This window comes from Heterocephalus glaber, unplaced genomic scaffold (assembly GCF_053883595.1).
Source record: "Heterocephalus glaber isolate CG9 unplaced genomic scaffold, H.glaber_assembly_v1.0 deba00001442, whole genome shotgun sequence".
NCBI lineage: Eukaryota > Metazoa > Chordata > Mammalia > Rodentia > Bathyergidae > Heterocephalus > Heterocephalus glaber.
In genome coordinates, this window is record NW_028258296.1 from 17,328,856 (window position 1) to 17,345,823 (window position 16,968).

A 16,968-nucleotide genomic window follows, 5' to 3' on the forward strand; every position below is an offset into this window, starting at 1 on the left:
CTGCTTTCTCCCTTCTTCAGCTACCTGCCACGCTTTATAATCTTGCTGCATGATCCAATGTATTTCAGTCTTTGATAATTATATAATGTGCCCCATATCAGCTGTACAAATGTTGACTTTGCACAGGTATATTACCCTCAGAATAAACATATAATTTATTTTAATAATTTTTGCTGTTTTTCCATTCATCCAAAAGTACAAGAATTTTAATGAAATATACTCTGAATTGGAAAGTAATCATATAGTCTCAGATGTTTTCTGTTGTCACCTATGGATTAAAAAACAGCTTGAGTAAAACAGCTATGATATATTCTTGGCAGTTTATCGTATCAAAGACTGTATAGTCATAATGTATGTGCATGAAAAAGTCACTGCTTTCTTATCTCTGTGGCGTACTCTTAAATGAAATAGGTTTTGTCCTGAAAACTTGAGGAGTCATTTCTAGTATCATATGGAATGGGTTACCCAAGATGAAATAAAATGTAATGTGACCATGATATATCGGTATATATTACATATAAGTTTTAACCAGCCAGTAAAAACAGAGGGCCACTGTTAGGTTCAGAGACCTTCTCCACTCCAGCTGTTATTTTCTCCTTGGTACACGTATCCAACTGAAAGGAAATATGCTGAGGCTAACCGTAGAATTATGCCACACTAATTCTGGTTGTTAGCTCAGAATATTAATACATTTTGTTTTGATCTATGAATTTTACAAGTTCCTCTTCAGGGGTTAGTAATTTTCTAAGCTTATTCTCCTGGGGACCATTACTATGGTAAACCAAACCTTGAAGAATTAATCTATATCCAATGACAAGAAACAAAGAGTTTTTGTTATTTCAAACTCAGAGATTATTCAGAATCCATAATTTCATTGATTTTGATTGGCAAAGTCTAGGCAAAAAAAAAGAACGTCATCTCACTAGTTGGTAAAAGACACTGTTGGACCTGAGAACTTTATAAGAAAGTATGGTGACAAAGACTGTTTTCACGTTGTCCCTTTTTAGCCTGCTTAATGGGGCAAAGAAATTACTGCTGCAATCTGTGGAATTCTTCAAACACCAATGTTCGGATCACCTTTAAGCTTTTAGTTAATGTGTGAAATGTAATAATTGGTGTGTTGCCCAGAACATATATCTCAGTGGGAAAAGAATCGCTTTTTTTTTCCTGTAGCAGGAAAAGACTGCTTCAGTAATGTGATTAGGCTAATATTCATTTTGATCCCACTACAAAAGTACAAATGGTAATAAATAAGGAGGGTTTTGAATTAATAAAGCATGCCTTCAACGAGTTATGTGTACATGAGTAAATTTCAGTATGACCTTAATTTCTGGCCAGTGTCACTTTCAGAATGTCTCAGATGAACTCCTCTGTTCAGATAAGACTAATAAAACTCCTTAAATTACAAATCAGAAGCTGACTTACACTGTGCAAATGAAGCAAGTTCCTACTTTGTGACAGAGGATTCATTTGTAACTTAGATTAGAGGCTCTGGTCTGTATTTCTCGGTGACTAATGAATCTGGCCTCAGCAGACCAATTTCTGTTCCACTCTAGTTAATGGCTGCAGCAGTGTCCGTGTGCGCGTTTTGACTATTCCATCTCCCATGAGAGAGCAAGAAAAACTGCCACTTGGAAGTATCTTCCACCTGCCAGGAGGTCACGGGTCTCACAAGGCAGACGGAACGAGGATATTAAGATGGATTAAGCTAATTAATCTTACTCTGACAGTAGCTTCAAACAACTTCTCCCCTGCTCATTTCAATATTCTACCCTAAACTAGCAATTTTCATTGTTGTTTTTTATATAATGTATGTTCTTTTTTCCTCGGTGATTACCAATAGGTCATCTTTGGGTTTAATGATAGATTATGACTAGGTAAATGGAATAGTAAATAAGTTTAGTGATCCCAGCTATCTGTCATACTCAGGGCAGAAACATGGCACGACTCAGTAGCTAAGAGTCTACCTTCAGCTGACTAGTTACAAAACTGACTGGGTTTTTAAAAATGTAATGTTATTTTGCTTGGCAAAAAATTAAGCCCATATATGTAAATATTTGGAATTTGGGTGTTTGTCTTGACTTTGTTTTTCTATTTTCTTTAAATTATCAGTGCAGACATTACATATTCTGCTTGATTTCTTTGAGAGTAGTCCTTTTTTATGAATTAAGATACATTTTTTAACTGGACAGGGAACTGGAAGAGTGAAAATGTTAGCAAATAATAATGAATAGATTAATGTCTATCAGACATACTTTTAGTCACTGTTTTAATTTAGGTTCCAAAAAGTAATATGATTCAAGTTTCAGCTATAAATATTAGTGTGCTCTGGAGACATCAGTTTTCTATTTAGAAGATTCAAGTTTGAGATTGTAAATAGGATGACCTTAGTAGTCTTAACCATCAGTGCGAGAGTCATGCCTCGGGTTAGGAGCTGCTAATGTTTGTTATATTTTTCTTCCAGCTGTTGAGGTATGATTAGGTAAACATAAAGAAATCACCTTTGTACTCATACAATAATCAAATCCCAGTCTGCTAGTCCTTAGTTAGTGTTAGGAAGTGGTCAGGTATATGCAGGTTGGACAGATATATGTTGTCCAAGTATTCTTCAATCTGGAAGTAAGACTAGATCATAACGACAGATGAGTATTACAGTTGACACGAGCCAGCAATTGAAAGTCACTCCTGTTGTAAAAACATTGAGAAGTAATGATAATTTTCTAATGGATGCAGGCAATTGTGGACACAGTGGACAATCTTCTGAGACCTGAGGCTTTGGAGTCCTGGAAACACATGAATTCTACTGAACAAGCGCACACAGCAACAATGTTACTGGATACCTTGGAAGAAGGCGCCTTTGTCCTGGCAGACAACCTCTTAGAACCAACAAGGGTCTCAATGCCCACAGAAAATATTGGTAAGTCAGTCTGTTGTTGGGTTTCATTTTTATTTAGAACATAGGTACTTGAGAGAATGATTTTTTTTTTCTTTTTTTTGGTACCAGGGATTGAACTCGGGTCCTTGTGCTTGCGCAGCAGGCGGCAAAACCACTGAGCTAAATCCCTGGCCCAGTGATTTTTTTTTCATTTTGAGTATGTTATCTCCCAGTGGAAAACTTCTCTTTGGTTAAATTATCTTTGTCTGTTAGCAGAAGAAATTATCGATCGTACTTAATAAAATTAATCCAAAACCCAAAATCTACTCTGTGTAAAAAATTGGTTTTATGGGTATGTATGTATGTTTTTCCCAACTGAAAAATCAAAAGAGAAATGTAAGAGTGCTTAAATGCCAAAATATGGATTGCTTAAGTAAGGAAAAGTGTTTATATGAAACAGTGACAAAAGCCTTTCCATTTTATATAACATGTTCCTAATGAATTTAAATTACTTTATGGAATGTGTTCTCCCACTCAAATATTTTAGCTCACAGAACTTGAGCAAAATATTTATATTAAACAAAATTGCCCTCAGGTAAAAGTATGGTCACTGAACTACATCTCTCATAATGCAGGGTATTCGTATTTCACGGATTGGAAAGTAACTACAAATAGTTTTGAAGCATAAATTAGAATTTAAAGGCTGCCGCTAAGAGATGGGAATTCACTGTTGAAAATATTTTCAAGAAGTAAAAATGTTATTAATTTAAGCTTGACTGATTTAGAATTGTTAATGATTGATGTGGTGGAACTCTGAAGACGTTTGCCGTATCTCTTAGTAAAAAGTTTCCTAAACTGTACATTTCAGCGCACACACACACACACGCACACACCATGCACAGGCACACACACAGACACACTCACAATGACAGGGACATAGACTACTCTTATGGACAAGGACAGACACTAAGTGCAGTCTTTTTTTCTCAGATGCCACGTCATTCACTTAATTGTATCTGCAGGTGTCATGGAAATTTAAATTAAAAAAAAAAAAGAAAATAGTTATGTCAAAACATGGACATAAATCATATTATGATACCTGAATTTAAGCTTCATTTTAAATAAATGAATTTTTTAGAAGAAATATTAAAATTTCTTCTGAGGTGTAGCAGTGATAAATCACTTAGTAGCTTCAGAGTAATTGAAGTCAAAATAATTTGGCCTGCCATGGCCTGGGACATTTCATCATGAGGAAAAGGATTTTTCAGAGTAGCTTTAGTAGTAATACAATGATGAATGAAACTTCCCTCTGTCTTTCTTATTTTTGAGGTTGATTTAATTATAGATTTAGAATAGTAATTCTCAAGTGTTTCTAGAGACCTGTACTGGGTCAGAGGGTTGTGGATTTGATCATCTTAGAAAATGAGTCATGGAAAGTATTATTGTGATTTGGTCTATTGTGACATCAAATTATTTCTTACATTTTTGGAAGGTTATTAAAAAATAAGCAATAAAGAAAACTAAAACAATTTTCCTCCTCTGCTCTTATCAGAGTGCAAGAAAATTTTGATGAACCGCACCAAAGTTCCATACAATGGTCAGGTCACCCAGTTATTAAATATCCCAGATATTTTTTATCATAGTTCAAGATATACGTCAAAGAAAATGAAACCCCGGAATACATTTTCCCAATTATTAGTTTTTTCAGAGATTTAAAAAGATTGTTCTTTGTATTGATTTTATTTTTTAATTTAAAAATCTACCTTATGGAGATTCTTCTAGAATGTAACATACGTTTTTCTGGCATCCCTAAAACAATCCGTGGAACTTAGTCTGTGTGGTGAATACCCCAGATTTATCACTATGAAAGTCATTTTGCATCTTGTAACATCGATTTAGTGTGAAGGAAAAAAACATTCGGTTATTTCCTAGGACTTGTATTGTTGTCTCTTTTAGACTTCAGCACTAAAATAGCCTATTATTTCTATATGTCCTCACTCTTTTGAAGCTCTTCTTTAAATTTAGGGCATGACTACAATATCTTAAATTACTAAAGCAATTTGATTTCCCCCCTTAGTGATTTCTCCCTATATTCTTAGTTTAACTTCATAGCACAGTTTACCCTTATGATACGTGACCCCACAAAAGTGGTGTAATTGTATCTGACCATGATATTTTACAATCTGCTTTGAGGCATAACTTGCATACAGTAAGGGTATTTATGAGGTCTGCAGTTTGAAGAGTGTTGAACATTGTATATCACTATAATTATCAGCATGGTCCACAGTTCCTCAAAAGTCAAACTCATCTTCCCTCGGCTCCAGGAAAGATCTGTTTTCTACGTTTATAGTTAGCTTTTTGTAGACCTTCAGTTGAATAGATGTTTTGTTAATTTTTGTAGTAGTGGGATTGAATCCAGACTCTTCACACTGAACTATATCCGTTTTGCATTTTCTATTTTTAAAAAAATAAAACTTCTTTTTTAAAAATAAAATTAACTTCTCACCAAGTTGCTTAGTTGCCCAGGCTAGACTTGAACTTGCAGTCCTGCCTCAACTTCCTAGAGTGCTGGGTACAGGCCCGCACCTCCATGGCCCTCTGAATGGGCCTGTTTTGATCTTGTTTCCTATTGCAAAGTGATATTTTTGAGATTATTCATACAGAGGGAGTGTCAATAGTTTAGTTACTTGTATCGCTGAGTATTATTCCCTTGTATTTGTGCAAACCTCTTGCTTTTTTAACATTTGATTATTGCCGCTTTTTGGCTGCTGTATTCCCAAATGGTCGCCAGCAGCAGCATGAGAGTTCTACTAGCTCCACATTCTCATCAGTATTATAGCCTTTTTATTTTTAGCCAGTTTACTGTTTTATGGTGGCATTTTATTGTAGGTTTACTTTGATTGCTAAGTAACCATTTACTTATAACTTCGTGTGTTTATTGACCATTCACATGCCTCTTTGTATAGTATCTATTCATTTTGTTTGTTCAAATTGTCTTATTAATGAGAAGTATTCTCAATATATCCTTAGCGTATTTGCCAGATAATATGTATTGAGAATATGATCCCTCAGTATGTAACTTTGCTTATTTTTTCTTATTATCTTGGGAAGAGCAGAATTGTCTATTTTTTATTTTAAAAATTCCCATTATCTAGTTTCAACATGGAGCTAATACTATTTCATTTATTCTCCTCACCATTGCAGTTACTTTACAGTAAATTATAACATTCCATTGTTATTATTATGGAAAAATATATGTTCAGTACTCATTAAAAGACCACAATATCAGTGTCATGCATAAAAATTAATGAAAAAATTTTTAAAGATAACAAAAGTATGCACACATTTGCTTAATTTTTGTAAATATTTTTTATTTGAACCAGGATACAAACAAAGCCTATAGCCTTTGATATGTTGTTGAGTTTCTTTTGATTAAAAGACTGAATCTTTGAAACGTTCATTTTTGTAGAAGAAATCAGAGGGTAAAGTGACCTGTAGAATTTCCCACATTCCACATTTGGCTAATTTCATCCACACGCAGTATTTAACTATGCTTGGTGTACTGGTGATCTAGATGCTTGGTCAGATGTGGTTTAATTTTTTCCCCCAAGAACTTTGTTGCATCATCTTGCATCATATCATGAGGCCCTTAAGGTTTTGGTTGTCTTTCCTTGTGACGGGAAGATTAATTACATGGTTTAAGCACTACCGGCCTGATCAGATTATTATAGAATTCGTTTCATTTATTTTCTGAATGGCCTTGGTAGCTAGCCTGACTGTATCTGTTACTTAAGGCCTAGGAATGCTGTAGTAACAAAACTCCATAGTCCTAGAGTTTCCAGACAACGGTTTATTCTTCCTTCATACTGCACAACCCAGAAGGCTGGGCTTTGGTTCTGCTTCCTGCCATCTTCAGTTCTACTCCTTGTTTTTAACCCTAGAACCTAGATAGACAGAATGGCTTCTACCTAGGACATTACAGGCTCCTGGAAGAGGGCAGCATTGTTCTCAGAGGCTCTTATGTACTGTTCTTCTCCTTTCATCTCATTGCACCCAGTACACTGATGAATTTTTTTTAAAAAGAAGGATGGAAAATTTTATTAAAATTCTGTCTACGGCTTTGGCTCTCATTGAGGCCCTGGATGTCTCGCCTATGAACCGAGTACATTGACTTCCAGAAATCTATTGAATAAGGCATTTACTATTTCAAACACAGACAGTACAGATGCTAGCATAAACATCTGTGCACCAGTTAGCCACTTGCGCTACCTCATGGTATTTTACCTTACTCACTTCAGAAATATTTGGCAAATTCAGTCACAGATAATGTTGAAGTCCGTTTGATTCTCTTATTTCTGATCAGATCAAGAAAGCCTTCACTATCATCCTTATTTTTTAACATTGATAAGTCTTTAAAAATTTTAAAAATTTTGCTCTACAGATGAGTACATTAATATTTTTCATGTTTTTAACATTAAAGATTTTACACTATAAATGCCATTGTGAAAGTTTTTCCTTGCCATTATATTTCCTACATTTATACATGTTACCATATTCATCTTTAATTTATGCATTTGATCAAGAATGTACAATTACTTATGGATCTACTAACACACATTTTGTGGCTTCCGTTTATTTGCTGATACAAAGAAAAATGCAGGGGAAGTTTTTGTATATTTACTTGCTCATATATGTGCCCTTCTGAGTACACATGTATATACATACTGACATGGAATTTTTGAATGATAGACCATGTCTGTCCTCGGTTTACTAAATAAGTCCAAATTGTGCTCTAACCTTGTTTTACCAATATACATTCTCAATAGTAATAACAGTAATACAATCGCTGTCTTTGCTAACGCTTTATTATTGACATAAATATCGTTAATCTAATGAGTTTGAATTGATCCCATTACTGTTTTAACTTGCAGTTCCCCTGATTACTTAATGCCTTTGATTCTTTTTTAATGCATTTATTTGCCTGTTTTAGTTTTTTCTCCTTTGACTTTGCCCACAACATTTTTCTGGTTTTGTATTTCTTTGTACTTCTTCCTACATCCTGTATACTAATTCTTTCAGGATTATATATGTTAAAGAATAATGAATCTGTTTATTTATACCTTCTCTTTAACTTTTTCTAATGAAATCAAAATTAGCAGTCTGTTATCTTAGGGTTAGTATTTTGGGTATCTTGTAAGATTTTTTCCTTTTAACATCCTGCTTAAGAAAGTTGTCTTTACTCTGAGTTTGTAAGAATCTTACACTTTATTAAAGGTAAAGTAAGCTTTTGTCTTTAATCCATCTAAATTTTGTTTTTAATTATGATACAATATGAGGAAGTAATTAGCTTGATTTTTCTATTTGAATAACCAGTTCTTTCTGAACTCTTATTAGTGCATAATCCATACTTTGCCATGGTGATTGGTAATATCTGTCATTTATCAAGTTTCTATACATGTACCTGCATGCCAGGAGTGTCTGTTATTTGCCATTTTTTCGCTGTTGTGGTTTCAATAATGCTAGTATCCCTTGAATCTTTCAACCTTGCTCCTTGAGTTGGCTTGGCTGATTTTTGGTACATCTCTTTCATAGGAATTTCAAAATCAGTTTATCAATTTATATACATAAATGAACAAAATCTTTTTGGAATTTTTATTACAATTGAACTTCATTTTTAGATTGATTTTGAAAGAAGTTATCAGATTGATCTGTTGAGGTCTTCCAAACAAGACCATTATATAATTCTCAACTTGTTGTAAAAGTTATATATTTTGTCTTTAATGTCTTGAACTTTTTAAAAAGGTAAATTTATGCCTAAGTATCTTGTACATTTTGTTTCGTTATAAATAATCTCTTTGAATTACATATTCTGGTTGGTTGTTGCTTCATACGTGGGAACATAATTTTGCTGGTGGCACCCTTGCTAACTTCTTATTTGTGATAATTTACATATAGAGTCCCCTGGTTACTATGTGGTTAATTATGTTTAGCAGTAAGTTTATTTCTTACGGCCTTGATATTTTTTTATTTTTTTTGAATTATTATTTTGTTTTAGCAAGCCTCTAGTGCAATAAACCTGTTGATAGCGATCATTCTGGCAAAAATCAGTGTCTCACCGTTGTGTGCTATAGATTTTGGATAGATAACCTTTATTTGATAACAAAACCTTTATCTAATCAAGGAATTTTCATTGAATGAGCATTGACATTGATTAGAAATGTTTCTCTTAATCATTTTTAGTTTTCTCATTAGGTGAATTATACTTTTTTGTAATGTGTCAATTGCTATATACCTTTCTGAGTTAAAAAATTTGGTCAAGGGCCGGGGATTTAGCTCAGTGGTTCCACTGCCTCCTTGAAAGCTCAAGGGCCTGAGTTCGATCTCTAGTACCCCCCCAAAAAAAAGTTCATTATATTATATTTAAAGAATGTGTCTATTTTATTTTTCACATCTTTTTTATTAGTCCATGTTCACTTACACAGATTGATGGGCGTTACTTTGGGTATTGATACATTTTCATCCCTCTTGCCCCAGTTGTCCCCCTAGTTTCACATACTGGGGAGGGGTTCAGTGAATATCATATATTTTAATCATATTCATGTACATCAATTGTATTAAAGATTTTTAGCCAGGCGATGTGCCACACGCCTGTGATTCCAGTACTTGAGAGGCTGAGGCCAGAGGATCATGAGTTCGAGGCCAGCCTGGACTACACCGTGAAATGAGTTGGCACATTCTTATTTTCTGAAACAGAAAATATAAGATATGGTTTAAAAGTCAGGATATATTTAACTGTGAGTTTCTTTAATGGTTAGAAATTATTGTAGTTTTAACATTTCTTTCAGCCAGATTTATTTTTTGTAGGAAAATTTCCGTTTTCCACAAAAGGTAAATTTATTGATACACATTTATTAGCATAAAGCAGATCATTGCGTTTTCATGTGGCTTAAAAATATCAACTAAGATTTGTAATAATGATCCTGTTAATTTGAAAATTCAAAGAGTTTACTTATCCTTGATCTGGATGTAATTTTTAAATTCTAGTACATAAATATATCCTGAATAAAATGATTTCTTTTATATGTATACTTATGCATTAGTGATTTCTTTGAGGATACTTTTGACAAATTTTTAAAAAGTTTTTATTAGTCCATGTTTGCAGTACATGATTACATTCATTATGGGGAATTGGTACACATACATAATAAATCTTATTTCTCTTTACTGTATCTCCTACACTACCTTCTGCCTTCCCGCTACCCTCCATCCATCTCTAGATTCCCTTTTTATTTAGAAAAGATCTCTTTTTCCTTTGAGTCTGTTTCTTGCTTTGTTGCCTAGACTGGTATCAAACTCTTGTGTGCAGTGATCTTTCTGCCTCAGCCTCCTAAGTGCCGGGGCTCCCAGCCTGTGCTACCATGCCTGCCTTGTTCATGAGTGTGAAGTCTTTGAATGTTTTGTGAAAACTGAAGGATTTTCTTCTGTTATTTGCGTTAAGAATAATTAAGGATTATAACCGCTTTCACTCTGAGGAAGAAACAACTGTATATGAGATGCATCTTCCTGTCACTCTTATTTTCCCCTTATCTTCTGCCCACATATGTGGACTCTGATAGAAGAAAGCAAATTAGCCCCCTACCAAGTGCTTAATCTTTCCAAACATGAATCAGTAAAATAAAATAAGTATCTCCACCAGTTTCTGCAGCTGGTAGAACTCCAGAAGTTAAATGGGTCTCCTCATAAAGTTGTAGTTTAGCAGTTTGATCAGTGGTTTAATTACTTATAAAGATCTCTGAATGTCAGTGATTCCATATTTACAGCTAAAGTCATTTATTTTTTAAAAACGAAGTTGTGGAGGATAGCAAAAGTAGTATCCAGTAGTTTTTAAGAATTCAGTGGTATGAGCTCATGTTTGTAAAAAAAGGAGGGTGAGGGCTGAGGTCATCCTATGTGTGTATGTTTTTGCATGTACAAACACATACATAGATGTATGTGTAGGTATAGTTCCACAGTAATGTAGATATTAGAGTGAAATTCAAAGAAAATATGTTGGTTGTATTTTTGAATTATTAAAATATATGCTACTTTTTCAGCCTAAATTTAAGAAATTTTTCATTCAATTCCCCTCATTTCTTCAGTAAAACGACATCTTGTAGTTATTAATATAAGATAGTTACCTTTTGGGGCAGGGATTTAGCTCAGTGGTTCCATTGCCTGCCTTGCAAGCGCAAGGTCCCGAGTTCAATCTCCGGTACCAAAAAAATGAAGATAGATAGCACTTAAAAAAAAAAGTATATGAATATTAGTGTGATCCCTGGTACCAAAAAAAGTATATGAATATTATTGTATTACAATTTTTACGGTAAGTCCTAAACAGCAGACATTTATGTTGATAGCACTTACTCTAAAGTATATTTTAGAAACACAGTTAAACAGCATTGTTGATCAGATAAATTTCTCAATTTTATGTGTTGACTTGTTTTCCTGACATGTTTTTAGCCTGTTTTGAAGTATTAAAGTTTGGATTTGACTGCAGTGGTTGGCATATGTTTTCTGAAAGCACAGATAGTATGTACTTTGGGTTTGCAGGCCACGTGGTCCCTTTTGCAAATCCTTACCTGGCATTGGTACTAAAACAGCCAATATATCAATGAGAAAGTGTGATAGTGTTCTAATAGAACCTTATTTATAAAAACTGACTGGTCAGATGTGGCTCACAGATCTTATTTTGCCTAGGTTGGAGTAGGTAAGTGTTGATGGTTACCGGTAAGGATTAATGGGAAGTTTTAACATAATGACAGACATTTTCTCATAAATATATTTTGTTGGCCTCAGTAAGTTTAGAAATGAAATAACTTAGTCCTTAAAATTTGTGTAATTTTTTATACCAAAATCATAAATGTACATATGCAATAAAGGTATTCAAATTTATACTTCATACTTTTACTGCCACCAAGTAATGGTCATTGAAAACGTATTTAACATAAAGAGCCCCCCAGAATATCATTTTGAAATATTTCTGTTTAATTTTATGGTTTAAATAAAATCCTGTGTGCTGTTCATACTCATAGGCTGAAAGTTTGAATTACTTTATGACAAAAGACATAAAAATAGGAAGAAAAAATTTTAAATGATGGTATAAATTTTTTTTTAGAGAAATCACAGTTTAAGACCTCAGGAGCAATTTAGGTTTTTGTTCTTAAGTCTGTTCATATCTAACAGTCATAGTTTTGTAAGTAGACAGCAAGAGAACAGTAGTTCCTTACCATTACATTATTTGTGCTCTCTTCTCCTTTGCCTTTGTCCTTTGCCGCATTCAGTTCTGGAAGTTGCTGTACTCAGTACAGAAGGGCAGATCCAAGACTTTAAATTTCCTCTGGGCATCAAGGGAGCAGGCAGCTCCATCCAACTCTCCGCGAACACTGTCAAACAGAACAGCAGGAATGGTAAGAGGACAGCCTGGTAAAGGTCACCCTGGGGGGCTTCTGGTTGTTCATTTAAATCTCCACTAAAATTATGGCTAATTACGTGACCCTGAATAAAACAAAAATGGCTCAACTTTCAAAGATTTATAATAATGCCTTACTCCTTCCCCGTAAATTTAACCTAAATAAAGATTCCATAGGACTTTCCTGTTTCATTCTTATTGTTATATCTTATTTTATTCGTTAGTATATTACCTGTCAGTCATATGACTATTTTCACCTTCCTAGGGCTTGCGAAGTTGGTGTTCATCATTTACCGGAGTCTGGGACAGTTCCTGAGTACAGAAAATGCGACCATAAAACTGGGTGCTGAGTTTATTGGTCGCAATAGCACCATCGCAGTGAACTCTCATGTCATTTCTGTTTCAATCAATAAGGAGTCCAACAGAGTGTACCTGACCGATCCTGTGCTTTTTACCCTGCCACACATTGATGTAAGTTAATGTATGCTAATGCAGTAGTGGAAGCTTATGAAACCAGAGAGGAAGCAAAACAAGGCTGACAAGCCAGGGTTGCAGAGAGAGGGAAAATGGAAGGGAGGCCTTCCTTTTCATTTGAAATTTAAATGTTGGGCTAGGTCAGAGACATAAGTTTATTTAAGTCTGTGAACATAAAATTAAATGAGCCTGGTTCAGTGATTATTAGAACTTAAGTGTATTCTTAATGAAAGCTAATTCAGTAATCAACAGTAAAATGTAAATGACTCTAATTTGTTTTCCAATGAAAATTAACTCTTACCTTAGCAGCAGGATAGCTTACTATTAACTCTTTGTACTCTGCCTTTGAGTGTGGCAAATCTCTCTCTCTCTCTCTCTCTCTCTCTCTCTCTCTCTCTCTCTCTATTGTTTTTTATTTTAACCAATCATGTTTGGCACAATTGTTATCCAGTATTGTGGTGTGGCTGGGCATGGTGGTGCATGCCTGTAATCCCAGCACTTGGGAGGTTGAGACAGGGGGATCACCACGAGTTCAAGGCCAGCCTGAGCTACATAGTGAAACCCTCTCTCAAAAAAAGAAACAAACAAAAACAAAACTAAAAGTAAGTATAGGATTGAGGAGATGTGACTCTTAAGTAAGATGTACTTTAAGTACACTGTTTTGGAAGACTGGCTGCTAAATGTAAAATGAGTAAGTGCCTGTAATAACCAAATGAATTCCAGAAGTGACAAAAGAGCATTCGTGCGGTCATGGTCCTCATATATCATAACTGCTCGAGTTGATTTCCTGTTAGAGGCCTGAGGTATTGACTGCATGACTTCAAATGGTTACTAATGTGTCACTTGGAACCAACCAAAATTGAAAATGGATTTTTAAGACACTTGGCCCTTACAGAACTTTGTCAGAACAAATTCATGGCACTAATTATTGTCAGAAAAGAGAAAAACAATGATTCTAATTGTAATTGTGTAAAATGGGTCTTTGGTAATTCAGAGTACACTTTGGAGTGTTTCAGACTGTAAAGCCCCTTTTGTAAGCTATATATCTGCCTTCTATAACATAGTCCACAATTTTGCTGTTGAAAAACTTTGTAGTCCAAAACATGCAAAGTTTAATCTAAATTACCTTTTATACATATTAAACAATTGCTGTTGCCATCTTATAGAGTGTAAAATCCTAATTTTATCTTGTCATTTTATTTCCCAGCCTGACAATTATTTCAATGCAAACTGCTCCTTCTGGAACTACTCAGAAAGAACTATGATGGGATATTGGTCCACCCAGGGCTGCAAGCTGGTTGACACCAATAAAACTCGTACAACGTGTGCTTGCAGCCACCTGACCAATTTTGCCATTCTCATGGCCCACAGGGAAATTGCAGTAAGTATCCACACTTCTAATTAGTGGCAGAGAAAAACCTCAGAGATTCAGAACAGCTTGTGTAATGGTCCCATCCTTGGGTGCTTATCATAACTAACAAGCAAATAATAATGTGGATTTCTAATTGTTTCCACATTGTCCATGTATTTTAAAAAGTCTTGGCACTCTGTCATTCTACTTCTCAAGATCATGTAGTCAAATACCATTTTACTTACTTGATCTCTAAAGTTTTTCTGCTTTGGGCAGGTGTTTGTCAGAGGCAACCAAGAATTTAAAAAATGATCATCAGTGGGTCATACGAAGGAGGCAAAGACTCTATAAAGTTTAACCTTGCCCTTTGCATCTCGAATGTGTTGGGGCCTCACTTTACAACTTTCACTTTAAGTTTCCTAAATACTTCCCACTCTATGTAAAGTTGCAGACTTCGAAAACTCAGAATGGCCACTGGAATGTATTTTAATGTTTCTCCTTATGTGAATGCGAGAATGATAGCCAGAAGGTAAATATTTTAAGTATAATGTGAAATTTTAAGCTTTATTTTTACTCAGCTCTCAATACATAAAAATATAGAAACCCAAGGAGAAAATGAAAACTTAAAGCCTGGCTTATATGTTTGCCTGTAAAATCATTAAAGTGTCCATTATGTTTAGTCATAAATTTAAGTTTGTCATGTAAACACTTTCTGTTTACTTTTGTAGTTAATTATTTCAATCATTATTTTAAAATTCGTATATCCTTGTATTATCATCTAGGTAAATCTTCATTTTTCTTAGATTAGTTTTTAAACATTAAAGTTAATAAATAAAGTGTTAATAATAAAGTGTTAATAAAGTTAATAATAAAGTGTTACATGGTCAAAGTTTCTTTTTAGTAACAACCCCTGTTTGAACACACGTGAATATTATTCTTCAGAAAATTCAGTATTAAAAACGTGTGAAAACTATTTTCCTGTAGTGCTATTAATACTAATGTTCTTTGTATCTTTTTAATTTTCAGTATAAAGATGGAGTTCATGAATTACTTCTTACAGTCATCACCTGGGTGGGAATTGTCATTTCTCTTGTTTGCCTGGCTATCTGCATCTTCACCTTCTGCTTTTTCCGTGGTCTGCAGAGTGACCGTAATACTATTCACAAGAACCTTTGTATCAACCTTTTCATTGCTGAATTTATTTTTCTAATAGGCATTGATAAGACCAAATACACGGTAAGCACACCTGTCAAGTTTATTGACTTTGGATCTCCTAAAATTATTTTAATAGATTTGAATCGTCATGTGATGCTGATGCTAATATTTGACATTGGAACTTGATATAATTAACCTGGCAATGTTGAAAGATAATTTGAAATAAAGTAAAGGGCAGCTTGATCATGAAAAGATGTTGTAAATGAATTTATTTCATGTATAAATGCAAGTTGCATTTCTCTAAGTTGTTATCAAGACACATAATTTGGATTATGGGGATACTGAAATGAAAAGATACTATTCTTAAAAATCCTATTTTGCTTACATAGTCTGTCTGACCAATGATCCTCTTTTTCATATTTAGAGAAATTTATTCGTCATCATGAGAGCTCAGGGTCAGAAACAGAACTTAATTAGTTAATGCATCACCCTCTATTCACATGCTCTGGGATGACTTTAAAAATGCTGCACATATAATAGGAAAATAATCTTATATAATTAGAGTGAATTTATTTATCCTTAAAGCAAAGTTCTAAAATTCTGTTACAGAAAACAAAGAAATAATATATTTGCAAATAGCTGTCTTAAGGACTTATGAAGCAAATCATCAGATAGAATATTTAGCTTTCATACTGGGTAATTTGAGAAGAGAAATAAAGATATATTTTATATGATATTTAATTTCAGTAAAAATAGTAAAGTCTTAACAGTGATGAAATCTAACACACTTAACATTATACTCTGCAAGCATTATACTCTTCGTGTTTGGCAGTGTTTTTAATTCTTTTTCCATTTATGAACAAAATGCATTTAGTGGAACCAGTACTTTAAATAATGATACATTTTTAAAACAATAGTGATTTCTGTCAGTGCCTATTTTATAGTTTTGGTGTGGGCTATTTTCATTCATGACTCTCCTTTTGTGTTTTTTGTTCTTTTCCTCTCTAGATTGCATGCCCAATATTTGCAGGCCTCCTACACTTTTTCTTTTTGGCGGCTTTTGCTTGGATGTGCCTAGAAGGGGTGCAGCTCTATTTAATGTTAGTGGAAGTTTTTGAAAGTGAATATTCAAGGAAGAAATATTACTATGTTGCTGGTTACTTGTTTCCTGCCACAGTGGTTGGAGTTTCAGCTGCTATTGACTATAAGAGCTATGGAACAGAAAAAGCGTAAGTAATTGCAAGCGACCTGAGTGTTTTTCAAGTGAATAATTTTTAAAGCCTGTTAGCTGTCAGTGAGGGTCCCTGACAGATTAAAATAGCATTTGAAAGCTTTATTGGTAAGAGAATGGGCATGCCGTGCACAAATTACAATCAAGTCTTTTGTAATTTTCTAGGTTCAGAGGATTTGTACTCTGGCAAGGCAGATTCTAAATTATGGACTTTCTTTTTAACACAAAAGAGTGACCTGAAACAAATTGAAAAAGTAAATAACTTTTTGGCCTTAGAAAGATATTAAGTAAAATTTCTTCTGAACTTAAAGCAACTGACAGGTTTAACTACTCAGTTTTAAGCTAATGCTTCATTAGCTGTCTTTGTGCAGCCGACCTTGTAGCTAACTCTCCTTCTGAATTGTGACAGTAGCATATTCCAGCCCATATGTTTT

At 34.2% G+C, this 16,968-nt stretch overlaps 1 protein-coding gene across 16 annotated transcripts in view; it reads left to right on the forward strand.

The window, feature by feature from the left end:
* Nucleotides 1-16,968, forward strand: part of Adgrl2 (adhesion G protein-coupled receptor L2) — a 537,596-nt gene that overhangs the window by 499,121 nt on the left and 21,507 nt on the right. For all 16 annotated transcript variants that reach the window (XM_087212965.1, XM_087212977.1, XM_087212970.1 and 13 more), the window contains 6 exons: nt 2,734-2,917; nt 12,196-12,321; nt 12,589-12,794; nt 14,005-14,178; nt 15,175-15,384; nt 16,312-16,532. In XM_087212965.1, the coding sequence (XP_087069091.1) occupies nt 2,734-2,917; nt 12,196-12,321; nt 12,589-12,794; nt 14,005-14,178; nt 15,175-15,384; nt 16,312-16,532 (1,121 nt within the window). The remainder of the gene's footprint in view (nt 1-2,733; nt 2,918-12,195; nt 12,322-12,588; nt 12,795-14,004; nt 14,179-15,174; nt 15,385-16,311; nt 16,533-16,968) is intronic.